Below are 14,853 nucleotides of genomic sequence, written 5' to 3'. Positions count from 1 at the left end.
TCTTTAATTTGCTGTTTTTGTGTTTTTAAATGCAAACTCATATGGGAGTAACTTATTTTCTGAATGGTTAAACGTCGTGAGCAGACACTATAAATATTAGATGGTTAGTGTTTTATGCACATTTTAATATGTATTTTATATACTAACTGTATTGCACTGGCCTGCGCCAGAGCTACAGCGTCGTTTGACAGCCTCCCCTCGGCAGTGCTTTCGTAAATGCCAGAATGCTTTTCTTCAAAAAAGAAAACAAATCAGTATATGCGCTGTGCTTTGAGCCATTTAAAAAAACAAATAAATAAAAACCCGGTGTTCTAATCACATCAACCCAAACATTTGCATATTTATTTGAACCAAACCACGTCTGCTGCTCATGCTAATGGCGTCCTCGCACCTCAGCATTTAATATCCAATATAGCTGTTAGAAGATTGTGAATCAAAAGCTTGAAATGGCACAGCATGCACACAGTATATTTCATTGTCAGTTTTTAAATCATTTAACTATCAATTTACAAGGTTTGCTGTTTTCTGAGCTGCATTTCTTTCCCGTTTTTTCCCAGACTAGTTGATTGGTCCTAAATTAAATTTGAATTTAGTCGACAGAGTCGTCATTTGCATTGTGAATACAATGGAAATGTGTATTTTCCCAGTAATTTCATTTAAACTATTACTACTCTCATTGTTGAAATGACTGACATTCATATTGTTTTCGATTCATCTGGTCTGCTTCATGTTGCTTATTTTGAAAGCCCAAGTGAAGTAAGAGTTTGTGAAACTAGAAAAATAAATTTTAGTTGACTCTACAAGTTGTAGTTGTTCATGAGGCAAAACATCTGTATCGTTACACACACTGAGGCTCAACGTTCAGTCTGGACCTCAGGAGCAGCAGCGAAGTAAACGATTTCAGCATCGATTCTCTTTAGTCCGCTTTTCTGTGCGTTCGATCCAAATTACCCATTTTTATAAACCAACGTGGAAGCTCAAGTGGGAGCCCCACCCGGGCCAACTCCATATCCTTTACCCAGAGACTGTAATCCAGTTTGACAGCAGCACCGAAGACTTGGCATATTCATCACGAGTCAATGCCAAGAAGCATTGCTACGTTCCAGAAATAATCTACCAAACACAAAAATCCCTGTTTTAACTTAGTTTGCAGGACTGTGCATTAAAGGAGAACTGTGAGGCTTGCTTGGCTTGTTTTTTTCCTTCATTTGTCGATTATGTTTTGTCACTTGAGAAATCACAAAAACCTGCTTCGACGAAACATTTTACTTATTTCTTTCAGGATGACAAAAACTTTGCTCCTTTGTTTTAAAGGACTTCAATAAAGCGTTTCTTCAGCAGCAATACAGCAGTGACAGTTTTCCAACATTGTATTGCCATGTTAAGTTCATGCATAGTTGGCTTTTTTTTTTTTCTTTTTTCTTTTTTACTTTAGGCAGTTCTATTCAGTAACCAGGGATGGAGAACTCGAGGCCGCATGTAACCCAATAAACTCACTTAGTGGAAATTACTGCATGAGTGTCTCAGTTTATTTCAGTGTAAAAATGATCAGGTATGCATGTTGGCTGAAATAAGATTTAAGATTGCTGTTTTTCATGAAGTGACCTCACATAATTATAGATATCCAATATATTGTGGTTGTGTGTTTCTGTAATAATAAGCACTTGACAAATGATTAATGTTCTAGTTTATTGTACTTGTCATAAGTGACAATTTGCCCCTGCTCTAATAGTGAGGATGACTTTTTCCTTTTGGCTCTCATGATGATCAAAGTTGCTCTTCCCTGCTGTGCAGGCTCCTTATCCTTTTGCATGAATTTTTCTTTTTTTTTTTCAGGTACGACATGAAAACGTTCTCAGTGCTCGCAGTTAATGCTAAAGCAGAACGCCTAATGACATGGCTCAAATTGCATCTACACATCTCTCGACCTCTCTCCTTCCTATTGGTGGATTCAGGTTATGTAAACAGTGAAATGCGAGCTCCTCTTCCTCGCAGAAGGCGTGGTCAGATAACAGAAGTGTGGCAGTGTGGCAAAGGTGACTGTGGTGTGTGTGTGTGTGTGTGAGAGGAGCAAGCGTTTTTCACATGTCACCGGGCAGTCGTCGTCCTCCTGGTCCTCGTCTCCATGCCGTTGCTATCACCACCTTCTCCTTCTCCTCCCCCACTTCCCTGTTCCTCTCCGAGCGCCCCCTCCCCCCGAGGCTTCCCAGCAATGTAGGTTAGAATGCGGTAGCCATGTGAGAGTGCACTGAAACCCTCCACCCTCTGTATGTGTAAACTGAGCTGTGGGGATAATCCCTCGCCACCAACGTAGGTTCTAAAGGGTCCTGAGGTTCATGGTATTGTTTTGAAACGGCCTCCTTCTCCCCCTGTCCCTGTTTTCTGATTTTATCATTCCTCTTTTGGGTCCTCAATATGTTTTCCATCCTACAGTTTCTTCTCACACATTTATTGTTTATTCTTTGCCTTCATCAAATTTCCACTGACTTTAACCCACCCTCCTCTTCATATTTTCTATTGTTCTGATTATTTTGGGCAATCTCTGTGTATATATTTATCTCCGTCCTCTGCGTTGAGCTTGTTCTGAAGTGTCTGATGTGTGATAAAGTCTCATAAAACCAAATAAAGTTCCAATAAAAGTAAGAAAACTAGAAAGTAAATATCATTTGATCATTTCCCCCCTTTGAAAGTCTATTTATCCCCTTGTTATTCCTCTCTGGAATTCTTCCTTCATTCCACAATAACACAAAGGTCATGCCTGTTATATCTGTATTTGCGAAGTAATCATCTGAAGCAGACACTTGCTTTGTTGTAAGTGATCGTTTCTGGTCAAGCTGATCCAATTGAAGTCAATTTTCTGAAGATTCTCTCCTCATTCTCAGTCTGTTTCACATCAATCATCCAGGGTGAAGGGTGGAAATTAAATGTTTGGCTCTGTTTGGAACACATCTCAGACGAATGACTCCAAATCAAATAAATTATGGGGGTATCATGATCATTATTTTTATTTCATCCTCATTTTCTGCTTGAACCTCTTTGCCCCTGTTACCTAAGGCAGCTTCCCTGGAGGGGGCGGGGCTTCGTGACGCCACACTCGCTCCTGTGTCAGTTGGCCAGGGGGAGGAGAGAGGGAGGCGGCGGAGGAGGGAGGGGGAGGCGGACAGGAAAAGCAGTCTAGCGTCAGCGGCGAGGGGGGGCGCCCTACACCCGACGGTCTGCGGCTCCTTTCAGCGACTCATTGTTTTGTAATTGTCCCATTGGCCTTCTGTCCTCACTGGGACTGCCGGTAAAGCTGCAAGGCGAGGGTAGATGTGGGGAGCTTCACACACACACACACATACACACACACACACAAACGCACGCACACTCTCTCGCACACACACACACTCTGACACGCTTGGCTCAGGCAGGACAGTGAGGAAGTGTGTTAACTGTGCGAAAGGAGACCACACACCAGCTGGAGTAAGTTTCTCAGACTGAAAGTACTGGAAGGTGACATGGATCTCTCACCCGAGTAGGAGACAGAAAAAAAACAATCTTTGAGCCACATGACATGGGTGAGTACCAAACATTTCTTTTGACTGACTAGCTTAGTGTGTGATTAGCTGCATGGCAGCTTGTGTTTTCTCCTCGCAGAAGTTTCTTGTAGTGTTTTGTGCTGCTGCTGCTGCTTTGTCTTTTTCATCATGAGTGTGTGCAGAGACCCAGGAGGGGCTTCTATCACACTGACCTATATGTGCTGCTGTGCCAAGTCTTTAGCAGGACCATTCAGGCAGAGCACAGCTCAGAGGTTTCATAAGGTATGTTATGAAATAGTCATAGGAGTTGTCCTTGTTCCCAAAAAAAATCCTCCCAAAAACTAAGTGCTCTTCTTTTGCTTTATACAAAGGCTTGTTTTTTTTTTTGTCCGCTTATTTGAATCGGACGCTTTTTTTCTCACATTTTTCTCTTTTCCAACAGAAATGTGTCTAAAGACAAGCTGTTGGAGGCTTTCTATCAGTTTTTCATCCTTAAGGTACTTTCCAGTCCCAGAGTAACAATCCATGTTAAGTGCCTCTCAGCTTTCGTTAGTTAACAAAAACCTGAGAAAGACCATTGCAACAGTAAAAATCAGACACATTTTTCTCTCAAAAAGAAACTCTAATCCTGTTTGCGTCTTTATTTATGTTAAGAAGCATAAATACATCAAGGCCTGGTATTTTAATTAGTTATATGGTGTATGGATATACATATTTATGACTTGTCTTTTGAAAATGGCTTCTTGTCTTATAGTGTAATGACTCCTAACAGTGAAATAGTGATGCACTGTAGCAGCATTTTCTTGATGTTTGTAGTGATAATTTCAGCATTTCAAAGTACCGGTTTTCCTCTTGCGTTGAACTTGTACCATGTAGATTCCTCCACATATAAAAGTATGCCTGTTGGTATGTTGTGAATCATGTGAGCACTTTTGAGGTAAATTGGTCGCCTCCACAGACCTTTGACACAGTTTCCTGTGGCCACATTCCTCCCCTGTGGTCCCCGTTCTGTGACACATTACAGGGTCAACAGGTGTGTTGTTTTGTGGTTTCCTCGTGACCAACATGCCCGGTAATCTCAGGCTCATTTTGGAGTGAGTTGATGTGTGTGAAGGATGAGAAAATTGCCTGTTTTCCTTTGTATTTACTCGTGCGGCATCCTGTTTGACCACACAGCCGCTGCGTGTGGCTAACCTGGTTTTACTCTCTCGCATATTATAGCTTCAACATGAACGTACCCTTCATATCTGTGTCGTGAAGAAATTTTTGTGCTGAGGTGTTATGAGGAGGTCGACAAACACACAGACGCCACCAGCGTGTAGGCGCCTGCTTCCGTACATGCTCTGTGTTGGGGGAGTGGTTTTTCTTTTGGAGGAGAAGGGGCGGAGGACTGGAAGGCTGATCAGCCAGTAGGAGTCCCCCCTCGGCGGGGCCCCGGCTCCAGCGTGAAGGGTTATGTAAGTTTTCAGCTGCCAGCCCTCCTGCCTGCCTCAGCCTCACATTCACATTGTTATTGACTGGAGAGGAGCGCGCAGAGTCGGCCGGTAGTCAGTGAGTCAGTCAGTCACTGTGGCAGTCGATTAAAGAGCAGCCGAGTGTAAAACAAGACTGAGAGGAGGAGAGAATACACCTCCTCATATTTTTTTTTAAATAGTTTGAGCTTTCTCTGGAGGAAGAGGCGATTCTTGACAGCGCGAGGCAGAGGAGAGAAGCTCTTCTCTTTACACGATAACCATGCTGCTCCTGGACGAATCAGAGTCTTTCGCAGGTAAGTTGGCTCGTCACCTTGACTTCTGGCTGAATTTCATGACCTGGAGGAAAACGAATAGAAAGTTTACCTGATAGAAAAATGAGGTGTTTTACCGTAGGAGAGAAATCAGACGGTTTGAGAAGAGAAAAAGAAAGTTTTACGTCTTCTTAGTGGTTGATTTGATGAGATACGAAACGCCGGTCAGCTCCAGCTGCAGAATTGCTGCATCCTGCTTCAGGCAAAGCATCACGATTGCTGAGGGAGGACACGGGCAGTTTGGATAGAAAGGGCTGGAAAAGACTAAGTGACCAATAAAAGGGGGAGGTTTGGCATGTGAAACCATCTTTAAAGTGTCCAAATGTTGCAGCAAGAGTTGATTCACGCTTAATGTTAAGTTACTTAACATTGTTGTGTAACAGTGAATCCATACATCCTTAAAAATGCAAAACCTCTCAGCTGTTGTACTGTGCTCATCTCTCCCTGCACTTCTTCTGCTTTTAAGCTACACTTCTCTCTTTTCTGGCATTTCTTCACTTTGATCTGTCCCATTTTTCTGGCCCTCCATCCATCCTTCAGCCGGTCTCTCCAGCGCGTGCCCGCTGCCTCTCTCTCCCGTGTTGTCACTTCAGCCCCGCCCTCCCATTGGCTGTTTCTAGGGTTACCTAAACCAATGCCGGAGCGTGATTGGCGGAGCGGGATATGACTGGGCCATGCTTGCAGTGTGAGCATGTGGAGGCTGGAAAACATATGGTTCAGGAGACCAGTGGGTTAGGGGGGTAAACGCATGAGGCGGCAAGCGAGGAGAGCGCGCCACAGCGGGCGGCTCCATGTGTGGATGAATGAAAAAGGAACCTGTGTAAGGAAGCTGTGTAAAACGTGTTTGATTTATCAGTGACTTGAACAAGCAGAGACGTCTCATGTCGGAGCTGACACGCTTGTCTGAGCTTCGTGCTATTTTATGACATGTATTATGAACTCGTGGGCCATTATCCGTAAAATCCTCATCTCAAGTTTTCTTCAAAATAGCATTTAGAGAATTAACTTAAGCAGGGAAACGTATAATTTACAGAAATGGTGGCTTAGAGGTTAAAACAGTAAACTGGCTGAAAGGCGGGGGTCTGAATCCCCCCGCTGATAAATCCCCACTGAGGATTACGTCAGCGAGGGCGTCCGGTGGGAAACTTGTGCCAAGTCAAACACGCAGATCACGATCCACTGTGCCGACCCTGGAAGGGAGCCGCCGAAAGCAATAATCGTCTCTCGGTTACCTGCAAAATCGGTTGATAAGCACTTGAAAGCTACATTGTTATGGGATTCCATGTTGAAGAACAGTTTGTTCTTCCTAGAAAACAATGTCCTTTATTGTGCGTTGTGTCTGCACTTGAACCAGACAGTAATATAAAACCATTTGTCCGTCCTCGCGTTACAGTGTCTGAGGTCTGAGTGACGAAGTTGACAGAAACTTGAGGCGGTTGAAACAAAATGTTCCAGTGGACTGTGGTTTATCCCTAAAGCTCCTTCTGTACCTCATTAATGTGTTTTGTAATGCCGTCCTGGTTCACTGCTGTGTCACTCCTACACGTTCCACATTATATAAATGATCATCGACTTTTATTGAGTCCAGAAACATCGATAAAACGCATGACAGTGTTCTGACAGTTTTACCTTCTGCGGTGTCGTCATCGGAGAAAGAAACACTCCTTCAGTGTGAGTGTTTTCCTCGCAGAGTGTTATAAAAGATGTTAGTTTGCCCTGTACAAACAGCTGCTTTGAAGTGGCTGAAAAGGTCATCAGATCATTATTCGGGAGCTGCCTGATCAGTCGGAGATTTCCACTTTTGAAAACCTCTCATTGTTAGTTTTGCTCTGGCTCTGGGGTGCACCGTCGCTCTGCCGCCAGCCTCTCGCTGGGTTTTCTGTTCAGCCAGAAACGCACTGACGGAGAATTCTTCATGGAAAGATTATCAACGTCAGCGTGCGCACGCTCGTAATTCTTGGGATTGCTCCAGGTGTTTGTCTGCATGAGGGAAGGAGACAGTAGATGCCTTGTCATCACTGCGAACGAGGTATGTGGAGTAGTGATAGAGGCTGAAGGAACACACTGTTCTCCCTCAAATCCATTGTGCCTGTGTGTGGCTGTGCGTTTGATCCTGCGTGTGTGTGTGCGCGTGTGTGCACACCTTCCCTTGAGTACAGTCTGTCCATCAGTGATGAACTACTTACTGTGAGAGGAAATTACACCTTTGTGGTACAGTCAAACAGGAAGGAGCTTGTCCCTCCTCATTTTTTATTTCTATTCTCTCTCTCTTTTTTTTTGTTGACGTGCAGAGCGGCACACTCTGTTCAGTTGTAATTAGCTGGGGCACGCCAGGCAAGAACAACCTGTCCTGTCCCGGCAAGCACAGGGTTACCGGGCCAAACACCGCGAGCACGTGCAGTCTGGCTGCTTTCGTAACGCCACAGCGAGGAGGATGTAGGCTTCGCCGGGCTGGCCACATGGCTCTCATTCCCTCTCTTTCCCCACTTCCCTAATGTTCTCTTTGTTCAACCTCTGTTTTTGATCCGTCCGTTTCCTCTTGTCAGATCACAGAGCGGCTTCCTTTGTTCTCTTTTAGTGTAAATGTTCTCCTTTTCAAGTTTTATTCCCTCATCTCATCACTGCACGCTGCCAGTTACTTTGTTCCCCTTCCTCTCTGCCTGGGTTCTTTTTTCCTCTTTCCATTCTCTCTCCGATGACAGATTTGTCCCCTACAAGTGCAGCTTTCATGCTTAACTTTGTTGTTTTTCTGTGACTCCGATACACTGCGTTCCCTAATGAACTCCTCTTGTCTGCGTTTCACCTCATTCAACCTCCACCCTCTCACACTGTCTTCGCCCCGTCTCTGCTTCTCATTAAATAGCTGCAGTGCCGTATAATGTTACATTACAGCAGCCTTGTGATCAGATGGCGAACATCATGGGGACAGGGCGTGTACTGAGCGCAAGCAACCTTTGCAGAACTTCTAGACATATTCATATGTAGATTCCTCTGCAATTACATGGATAACCCCTCATTTTTCTACAAGTCTTTATATTAACAATAAGCTTTTGAAAAGTCTAGCCTACTTTATGTGCCTCTTGATAATGTTCATAGTTGAATGAAGATCAACCACTGACTGACAAACCAATGAGGATTGATTCACGGTAGAGGTCTGTGCTACACGTGAAGTGATTGGCCGTCGGACAAGGGTTCGAAATCAGAAACCTTCATATGCTTACATGCAATCCAACCTCAACTCAAAGTGGCTTGTGGTAAGGCTTTATACAAACACCGTTCCTGCATTCACACAAGATTTTAAGCTGATTTCCAAGACAGAGGTCTGTGTTTAAACAGTTAACCTTGGATTGTGGAACTGTCCAACAGAAGCACGGCAACACTAATGTTCATGTTTGTGGTAAAGAAATCGAGCTTCCCAGCTTCCTGTTGCCTTAGAGAGCTGCTCGTGTCTGTGAAATGTAGGAAACATTATCGTAAGGGTATTGATAGCCAGACGAGTATTTTGTCCATTAGCTTTTAAAAACAAGAGCGCTTTCCTCCTCATTAACAGTATTTTTTTCACTGTGATCACTGCTCCTCACAAAAAGAGCAGAGGAAACCCTGTTGCATGATTAAAAGTTTGTGTTCTCAGATGTTGGCATTTTCAAAGCTGTGGCTCTTCCCCTTCTCATCCTTTTCTTTTTTTGGTCATAGGCCATAGTTAATCTGTCTGACCTTTAGAGAGAACATTTGTTGCCAGATAGTATCGTCTCGGCTGTTAATTTTCTCAAACTCTCTTTTTTGGTAATCAGGTAATTCATTAGATCCGTGTTAACCAGTTATAATTGCGCTTTGACTTTGGTCCATCACACCAGTAAGACAAACTCAGTTCTGTATAAAACATGAAGTGTGTTTAAGAACGTCTGCTTTCAGCATTTTTTTTTTATTATGTTTGAATAGCTTTACGATCACATAATCTTTATTACTGTTGCTTTAATGCTGACGTCTACATACTCTGATCGTGTGAACTCAACTGAATCCGTCAGCAAGAACTCATACCTTTTCAAATTTGCATGTATTTATCTCAACTAGTCTAAGAACAGCTAATTGAAAAAAGGGACGTCTTTAAAGTTACTTTATGTTTGATTTAAGCGACCTCACTGTTGTCCACTGGGTGGCAGGAGTGAGCTCACAGTTGTCAACAGTGTTAATTGAACTTCTAGCGGTAACTCTTCCGATTCTTCTCCTTTTGTGAGGAAGCCTCACTTCACCATCTTGTGGTGCAAAGTGGCATTACAGGACTACTTATCGTTTTCTCTGAAAATAACTGAAAATGTTCCATGCTGTGTCATCCAGCTCTACACTGCCTCCCTTTAGAGTTGAGGAAACGGGATGTGGTGAAGCACCAGCAGATCTAGATTCACATTCAGCTTTATGCAGTTAATCCAACTGTGTTTTACGACATACTGTACATTTCTTTGAAGGTTTAGGCAGTGTGGATTTGAGTAGGCGGGGCTTTTGTGAAGGAGGTTCAGAGACTCTAAGAACACGTTGTGTCCTAAATGCTGCCAGGGACGGTTTACGTAACAGACTATAGTGTGACCGGTACACGTTGATAATGGGTAGCGGCTTCCAGACTTTGTGTGTGTGTGTGTGTGTGTGTGTGTGTGTTCTGTGTCTCACTCGCTCCTCCTCCTCTGCTCTTCCTCCTCCTCCTCCTCCTCCTCCTCAGCAGCAGCAGTGACACACTGGCCTACAAACAGCCTGTTCTACCTCGCCTCACCCCTCCGCTGTGCTCTCTCTCTCTCTCTCTCTCTCTCTCTCTCTCTCTCTCTTTGCCTCACTGCCGCGCCGCCGTCACTCCTCGTCGTGCTCGTCTCTGGCCGCCTCGCCATTTCTGTGACACACACAGACACACACACAGGCTGCCAGCAGGAGGGTTTCATAACTCACCTGCCTCGCTCTAATAAAGCAGCCTTAATAACTCATTCAGGGCGGCCGGTTATATAAGGGAGGTGTGTGTGTCTGTGTCTGCGTGTGTGTCTTCATACTTTTAATATGATTGTTTATTTTTTTTTCTCAGTCAAGAAAAGTTATGTAACCTATTTAAAGTCTTCGTCCAACTTGGAAATGCTTTTTTTTAGAAAAGTTTAAATCAGTTTAACATCATGAGCTTCAGAAAAATTCACCTTTTCCTTCCTTGTTTTCAACAGAATATTTCAAATTTACCACTAACTTAAAAAAGTGCAATGGTTCTCGAAAGTAAATATGAAAAATGCACTTTTTAATATTTTGGCGATGTAGTGGTCATTAGTCTCACCTCATAATTAGAATGTCTCCGGTTTGAACCTGAGCATTGTGAAGCAATGTGTGTGAGGTCCTGAAAAAAAGGAAACTTATTGAAACATTGCCATCATGTTTTAATACATGCTGCAGCTTTTTTAGTTAAACAAAAAGTAGATAAATCAGTTGTTTTCATGACAATTAAAATTCCTCATTGTTTTGCTGCTCCTCCTCCAGAGATGATTTAAGGGCGCTATCTGTCATTAAATCCATATTTAATTTCATTGCTGTTATAAAAGTAGGAGAACATTGTGGTTCAGATGAAGCGAGGCACAAAATCCGGCGACTGACGAAACTTTTCCGTGTTTCAGTGGCAGTGCAGACTCACGCTTCACCAAAACAGCATGTGTATGCAAGTGTGTGTGTCTCTCTCAGACCCTCGATGTGCTTTAATTGTCACTTTGCGCGCTGCTCTTAAAGGTGTGTGTGCGCCGGGTGTCAGTGACGCAGTGCATCTTTGTGTGTGTGTGTGTGTGTGTGTGTGTGTGTGTGTGTGTGTGTGTGTGTGTGTGTGTGCGCGTGCGCGTACAGGACGTGAGGTTCTTGTGAACATGCTGGTTGTGTAACAGCCAGAGGCAGCGGTTACATAAGCGTCCCTTCTCGTCTGACCAGCCTCGACGGCGATGGCCCGTCTGTCTGTTAGGGAGCAACTTTCAGCCCCAGCGTGTGTGTGTGTGTGTGTGTGTGTGTGTCCCCGAGTGTGTGTGTAGTCAGTGGAAAAGCTTGTAGGACACTAAAAAAAAAAAACGGAGGTTGCCTCATTGTGAGCCGCAGCCTCCCGAGGCGTCCACTCCAGCAAATGAGAAGTTTTGGGGTGTTGCATGTCTCCATTCTTGAAGCAGCTCGATGACCCCGTTATACATTCATCCTCGACCCGTATCCATCAACCCTTAATCCATCTTTACTGTTTTTTATTTTAATGTTTGCTGGCTTTATTAATGACTTGGAAATTCTTTGGCTTCAATCTGGTGAACAGTTTTTCAACAGATTTTGGGAACTGATCGAGGTTACAGGTCTGAGATTTTAGGCTAACGAGGTATTTTTGATACTCGGCATCAAAGTGAATTCTTCATTGACATAAAAGTCTTAAAATTTATGGCCCTTCTTTGTTGCCCTCGTTCTGCTAAGTTATGACCGCAATAAATGTCCAACGCTTTCTCTGCAAATATATATTTTCCATGTTCTAAGGAGTCTGGCCATTAAATTTAAAACAATCTAGTTTTTTACCCTCAAAGCTTGAGACGTTATAAGGGTTGTTAAGTTCAGTTTTGCTTAAATGTCTCGCTGTGATGCATTTTCATCTCCGGGAAGTTAGATTTTAAAAGTCAGTTATGACGTACTACCTCAGGCTTCGGCTCAGTATCATGACTTCAACTGATCGTGGAAACTTGAATGAATGAGAATCATTTGTGAGTGTATTTGTAAAGAATATCATGTCTTACTGTTGTTACTTTGGTCTGCATTTAAATACAGATCTTTGACTGTCCTTTTTTTGTATTACCTTGTTTGCCCAGCCGCAACTTGACTTTCAGTCAGCTCACAGCGCATCCTTAACTCTCGACCAATGAACACGGTGTACACGGTGATGTTCCGCCTGTGAAAGAGCAGACTGTCAGACTAATTATACCTGTGAATGACTGCAGCGTGCTGAATGACACTGTATCCTATGAATTAATGTCATTTGGAGGTAATTGTGCAAAAGGGAGGATCGGTGATTGCCACTAAGCATGCTTGGACTTGTACATGGATGTGGGTGACAAGGTGAAAATAAAAGAGACGGAGAAGGGAGGAGATGGAGAAGAGGTGGCATGTGGAAAGAGGATGAGTGTGGAGGAGGAAAGACGTTTGAGAAGCTCGGAGATCAGACTCAGACAGGTAATTGATCGGGGGAGGACGGAGAGAAGGTTTTGGCAGGTAGAGCCAAAGGCCGATGAAGAGGAGGAGAGGTGGAAGAGAAGAATAGACGAGGAAGAGGCAGGGTGGAAAGGTGAGAACGCGAGAAACAATTGGAGACAGTGCAGAAAGTGTCACCCAGTTATTTCGTGCATTTCAGAAATGTGATCATACGCCTTCGCAGAACAAGTTGGGGTATGTCTGTCAGTCGTATATATTAAGGACAAGAAACCACAAGCAAGGCAAAGTTTCAGACTGACACTTCTTGGGAAACACTTTTTCCCGTCTCTTCTTTCATGTGATTGTGAACTTTTTAACTCAGCATGGTCCACGTACTCCCAAGACCCTTCAGACCTTGTCAGGAAGGTGTTAGTTCAAGTTCTTTACACCAACTTAAATTTTAAAAATGCTGTCAGCTTTAAAGGAGCGGTAGTTAAAATTGAATTTATGTGTAAAAGATGTCAGTGTTGAGTCATTGTAGTGAACCGTTTATCTTCAATCCAAGGTTGTGTCAAGGAGGGCATCCAGCATAAAAACTCTCTAAATCTATGATGCAAGTGGCAATGACTTTTTCCTCTCGTATGACGACACCACACACTTGTATAACAAGGAGAGCAGCAAAATGTCAGCGGGTTAAATAAGACGGGTGTCATGTGTCTCTCTCGAATCACTAATCATCTGCACCTGAACTACAGCCTCTGATTCAACCTGAGATGATATTTTTAACTGGCCATTAGTTTATAAGTAACTCTCACACAGCTCTGAACGAGACAAAGCACAGAAACATACCCAGAATCAAATCAGATAAAACTAACTTTCACCAAATGTTGGGGATTCCTTACAAACCCGAGCATGACCACAGGAGTTTAGTCAAACAGGGAAAAAAACACTCAAGAATGTTCTGCTGAGTGAAAGTGGTGAAAAACTTGGACTGGAAACGGTAACAAGTTACTGCAAGAAGCAACAATAAAACTGAATGACTCCTTAACACGATTTACAAAAAAATTAGGAGATAATGTTCATCCTGCCGAGGACACACATGTGCCTTCGATTTGGCTTAGAACAACTTGGGGATTTCATTTTTACATTCAGCTTCTCACAAACTGACCTCTCGCTGGCATTACAAAAGTCCAGCATTACACAATTCTCATTCATACTTTCCAAAACATGTTGAATAACCACAAATGAATAGATGCATTTTCTGGAAAAGAGGGACACAAAATTGATTAATGTTATCCATTTGAATCATCCAGCCGAGACCTTCTGTAACTTTGTTTTGCTCGATGTGATTAAATGAACAGCTTTGATTCTCGGCTGCGGTGAATTCTGTATTGTTTTCTTTCCGATTTACTTCCTGGAATCCTCTGTGTGTGTGTGTGTGTGTGTGTGTGTGTGTGGCGCGCGTTGAATAACCCAACAGTACGTGCTCTGTTATGTGTGTGTTTGTGACGTAGAGGATTCTCCGCTGTGTAGTAGTAAAATCTCCGCCGTCATCTGTAATCTGCTTACGTAGAAAAGCGGGAGGACGGCGACCGGCCGTGACATGGACCGACTGTCCGCTTCACTCGCTTCAATTATTCCTCCGTTTCAGTGACCAAATCAAATCAACGACAGACATTAAAAACTTCAACAATATCCAAATGTGAAAATACACCAAAATTGTGGAAAAAAAAAAAAAAAAAAAGTTTAAGCTCATCATTTTTGTGTGTGTGTGAGAAAGTTTGCTGCTCTCGTCTGGTGACAAAAAAGCAACCTGGTATTTAGGTCAAGTGCGCAGGCAGCACATCATATTTCCTGTGTTGGTGTGTGTGAGTGTGTGTGTTCTTGTTGCTGGATGTCGATGCAAACGTCACCCCGACTAGGTTGCGCATCGACCTTAAGTTACCACTGCAGGGACACTGAATGCTGAGGTCCCTTAAATAAGACTATTTTAGGTGAAATGTGGTTTTAATGCTGGACTGTGGCAGTGTCGTTAAGGCTGAGTTCTGAGCGTTGATTTTCTTAGCGTGGTCGGACTTCCCCTTGGGGGGGCACCAGAACTTCAGAGGGGGGTCAGGGGTCTCCCTTTTCCCAGCTCGTTTTATTATCTTTAAATATTTTAGAAGGGATAACTATTGAAAATATTAATAACTGTTTTGATTGTAAATAGAATTTAATGGAAACAGCTGTGATAGCTGCATCCTTTGTAAACAGACTTGCCGGATTTGTTTTTTAGTATTATCAAATGCAAAAGTGCAAAAGATTTGTGTTCTGTAACCTTTTGATTTAAACACCCATTCATGCTACAGAGCATGTGTTTGGTAAGGGTGCAGAGCGTTTTTTTTTTTTTTTTTT

General features: G+C 43.2%; 1 protein-coding gene across 3 annotated transcripts in view; it reads left to right on the top strand.

Moving 5' to 3' along the window:
* Positions 1 to 14,853, top strand: part of LOC115407889 (helicase ARIP4-like) — a 76,013-nt gene that overhangs the window by 38,589 nt on the left and 22,571 nt on the right. Inside the window, exon 1 of one of the 3 annotated variants that reach the window (XM_030118455.1) lies at positions 3,418 to 3,557. The exons of 1 other annotated variant lie outside the window; for it this stretch is intronic. In XM_030118455.1, the coding sequence (XP_029974315.1) occupies positions 3,554 to 3,557 (4 nt within the window). In that variant the 5' untranslated portion in view covers positions 3,418 to 3,553. Of the gene's footprint in view, positions 1 to 3,417; positions 3,558 to 5,015; positions 5,287 to 14,853 lie in introns of those variants that run through there. One more of the 3 variants, XM_030118454.1, reaches the window with a different exon arrangement.

The sequence above is a fragment of the Salarias fasciatus genome, chromosome 20, assembly GCF_902148845.1.
Source record: "Salarias fasciatus chromosome 20, fSalaFa1.1, whole genome shotgun sequence".
Taxonomy (NCBI): Eukaryota; Metazoa; Chordata; class Actinopteri; order Blenniiformes; family Blenniidae; genus Salarias; species Salarias fasciatus.
The sequence above is the reverse complement of the archived record's forward strand: the minus strand, read 5'-3'. Positions and strand labels throughout refer to the sequence as shown.